General features: G+C 32.5%; 1 protein-coding gene across 1 annotated transcript; it reads left to right on the top strand.

Annotated features, from left to right (window-relative positions):
• Window positions 1-1371: 1371 nt before the first annotated feature.
• On the top strand, window positions 1372-2482 carry LOC141595443 (protein FAR1-RELATED SEQUENCE 5-like). The gene is made up of 3 exons (XM_074415411.1): window positions 1372-1619; window positions 1739-2037; window positions 2106-2482. The coding sequence occupies exons 1-3, from the start codon at window positions 1372-1374 to the stop codon at window positions 2480-2482; spliced, it is 924 nt and encodes a 307-aa protein (XP_074271512.1).
• Window positions 2483-3286: the final 804 nt, after the last annotated feature.

Genomic DNA, 3286 nt, shown 5'->3' with positions numbered 1-3286 from the left:
TCAATTTGTTCATCAATTTTTCTAAATTTGATCCACAATTCTCCGAAAACCCTAATTCTTCAAATTCAATCAAGGTATTGATATTTCTTCCCTATTTCTGATTTAATAATCGAATAATTTCAGTAATTGAATCAAATAACAAATTCTCCTTAATTTACGTGTTTTTCTAATAAAATTCACTTCAACGATCTTTGAATTCGACGATCAAACGCTTACTATGATTGATAATAATGCTTTGATAATCAAACAACGATGAATTCGGTATAAATTTGTGACATAATGCTTGATATAAAAAACTGTTGTTATTACGTTGATAAGTTTTTTGTTCAAATTACGATTGCATGTAAGTTGTTTTCATATTGTTTTCATAACAAGAAATTGCATGTAAAGTTTAACTGTAATTGCATGTAGGTTTTCATTCATGATATCATTCAATATCTAGTATTTGAATAATTGGATTACAATAATACAATAACTGCCTTACAGTATTAAAATAACTTTGTTATTACATTAAAATAACTGCATTAATACTACTTTATAGGAACTGATAGAATAATTGCATTTGTATAATACAATAACTGCATTATAACGTTAAAATAATTGTTTAATGTGAGATTGTTTTTTCCTAATAAATACTACTTTATAGGAACTGACAAAAAAATCCTTACAATAACTACTCTTTAATAATGAAATAACTTTGATATTACATTAAAATAACTGTGTGTGCATTGTGGTGGACTAGGCTACCAATTTCACTAAAACCCTTTCCCCCTCTGATAGAATAATTGCATTTGTATAATACAATAACTGCATTATAACGTTAAAATAATTGCTGTTGCACAGATTGTGTTTTTCATAATAAATACTATTTTATAGGATCTGACAAAAAAATCCTTACAATAACTATTCTTTAATAATGAAATAACTTTAATACTACATTAAAATAACTGTATGTGCGTTGTGGTGGACTAGGCTACCAATTTCACTAAAACCCTCCCCTCTCTGATAGAATAATTGCATTTGTATAATACAATAACTGCATTATAACGTTAAAATAATTCTTTAATGTAGATTGTTTTTTTCATAATAAATACTACTTTATAGGATCTGACCAAAAATCCTTACAATAACTACTCTTTAATAATGAAATAACTTTAATACTACATTAAAATAACTGTGTGTGTATTGTAGTGGACTAGGCTACCAATTTCATTAAAACACTCCCCTCTCTGATAGAATAATTGTATTTGTATAATACAATAACTGAAATATAACGTTAAAATAACTGCTGCTGCAGAGGTTGTATTGTTTTGTTTTGTATAGAATCTAAGATATTGAAATTAATAATACCATAACAGTTCTCCTGTTTTAATGTTTCCAGGCATTGAAATTAATACTACCAATGCAACAACTTTTTCTACACCTACTGTTGCGTCTGAAACAGGAGAAAATACTATCCATAATCTGGGATTGAGATATACTCCAGGTGGCAGTGAGGAGTGGAATAGGATGGTAGAAAATGGTTTCAAACCTGCTCTGGGGTTAATGTTTGTAAAGCTGGAGGAGGCAATAGAGTTTTACAATTTATATGCTGTGGCTTGTGGTTTCATACCAAGGAAGTACACACAAACAAGATTCCGTGATGGTTTGATAGACAAAAAATCAATGGTGTGCAACAGACATGGATTCAAAGAGGATCGCAAAAAACTCAAACCTGTTGTTGAATTTGAAAACACAGAGAGAAAAAAAAGAGGAAAAGGTCTGTAGAGCCAAAGAAAACAAAAATAACAAGATTTGGTTGCAAAGGCAAAAATACGGTTTTGTGCTTTGTATTCAATGACCTTAAGGAGCTAATAGGGTATGCTATTGATACATTTTATGAAGGTCATAATCACAAGCTCTGCTCACTCAAAGAACGGGAATTCCAGAAAAACGTAAGAACACTTAACCTTTACATGAAGCAGACAATTGTTAACAATTGTAAACTCAACATCGGGGCTACCAAGACTTTTAGAATTAAGCGGAACAATCAAATGGGTATGTAAACATTGGTGCATCTCTCAATGATTTCAAGAACTTCAAAAGAAATATTAAATGTTATATAGGTGAGAATGATCTTGACATGATTCTCGATTATTTAAAGGCGCTTTCTCAATCGCAAGATGGCTTTTACTATGCTTACCAAGTTGATGAGGATAATTGTTTGGCTAAACTCTTTTGGGCAGATGCACAAGCAAGAATGAATTATTCCTTGTTTGGGGACACCATCACCTTTGATTCTACTTACGGTACTAACAAGTACCGCATGGCCTTCACCCCATTCACTTTGGTGTTGACAACCACAAAAATCGGTGACTTTTCTTTCTTTGCACTTGTCGATCATGAGAACGATGGGTCATTCATTTGGGTGCTTAAGAAGTTCCTTGATTGTATGGGCAACAAGGAACCTCGGTGCATTCTTACGATCAAGATCCGCAATTAAACTCGGGGTGCGTTACGTATTCAAGCAAGCAAGACATCGCTCTTCGCATGTGGCATATAATGAAAAAACTTACCGATAAAGTTGAGTCACAGATTTGTAAGGAGACTGACTTTGTTGAGCGGATATGCGGAGTTGTTTGGGATACTGACTTGGAACCCATTGAGTTTGAAGAAAAATGGACTCAAGTGATTAATGACTTTGAGTTGAATGATAATACTTGGTTGACATACATGTATGGCAAAAGGCACAAATGGATACCTGCTTACTTTAGGGATTTGCCTTTAGGTTGCCTTTTGAAGACTACACAAAGATCAGAGAGTCAAAACAGTTATTTCAAAAGATTTGAGAGCATAGACGGCACACTTGTAGAATTTTGGTTGCGTTTTCTGAGTGCAATGGAACAACAACGCTATAATCACAGATTTCTTGATCTTTGCAAGTGATAGCACATTGCCACGGGTTTCTTCTAAGACAATGATTGAAAAACATGCCTCTAAAATCTACACACATACTGTTTTCTATGAGTTCCAAGAGCAAGTGCAAATGGCTCCCTGTTCGTGTGCCGTTGTTGGATTTTCTGAGCAAGGAAACATGCACATTATAAATGTTGAAGATGCCTACAGGAAGCATAGAGTATTTCAGGTTATTCAATTTTATAAACATAATTGTCTTTTTACTTTAACATACAATAACTGTGATAAAAGAATACAATAACCGTCTTTTACCATTACAATAATCATGTGAAAACTATACAATAATCACAATTATGCTTTACAATAATTGATGTAGAGTTTATTTGCAATT

This window comes from Silene latifolia, chromosome 8 (genome assembly GCF_048544455.1).
Source record: "Silene latifolia isolate original U9 population chromosome 8, ASM4854445v1, whole genome shotgun sequence".
In the NCBI taxonomy this organism is placed as follows: Eukaryota; Viridiplantae; Streptophyta; class Magnoliopsida; order Caryophyllales; family Caryophyllaceae; genus Silene; species Silene latifolia.
This window is presented reverse-complemented; position numbering and strand designations above follow the sequence as displayed.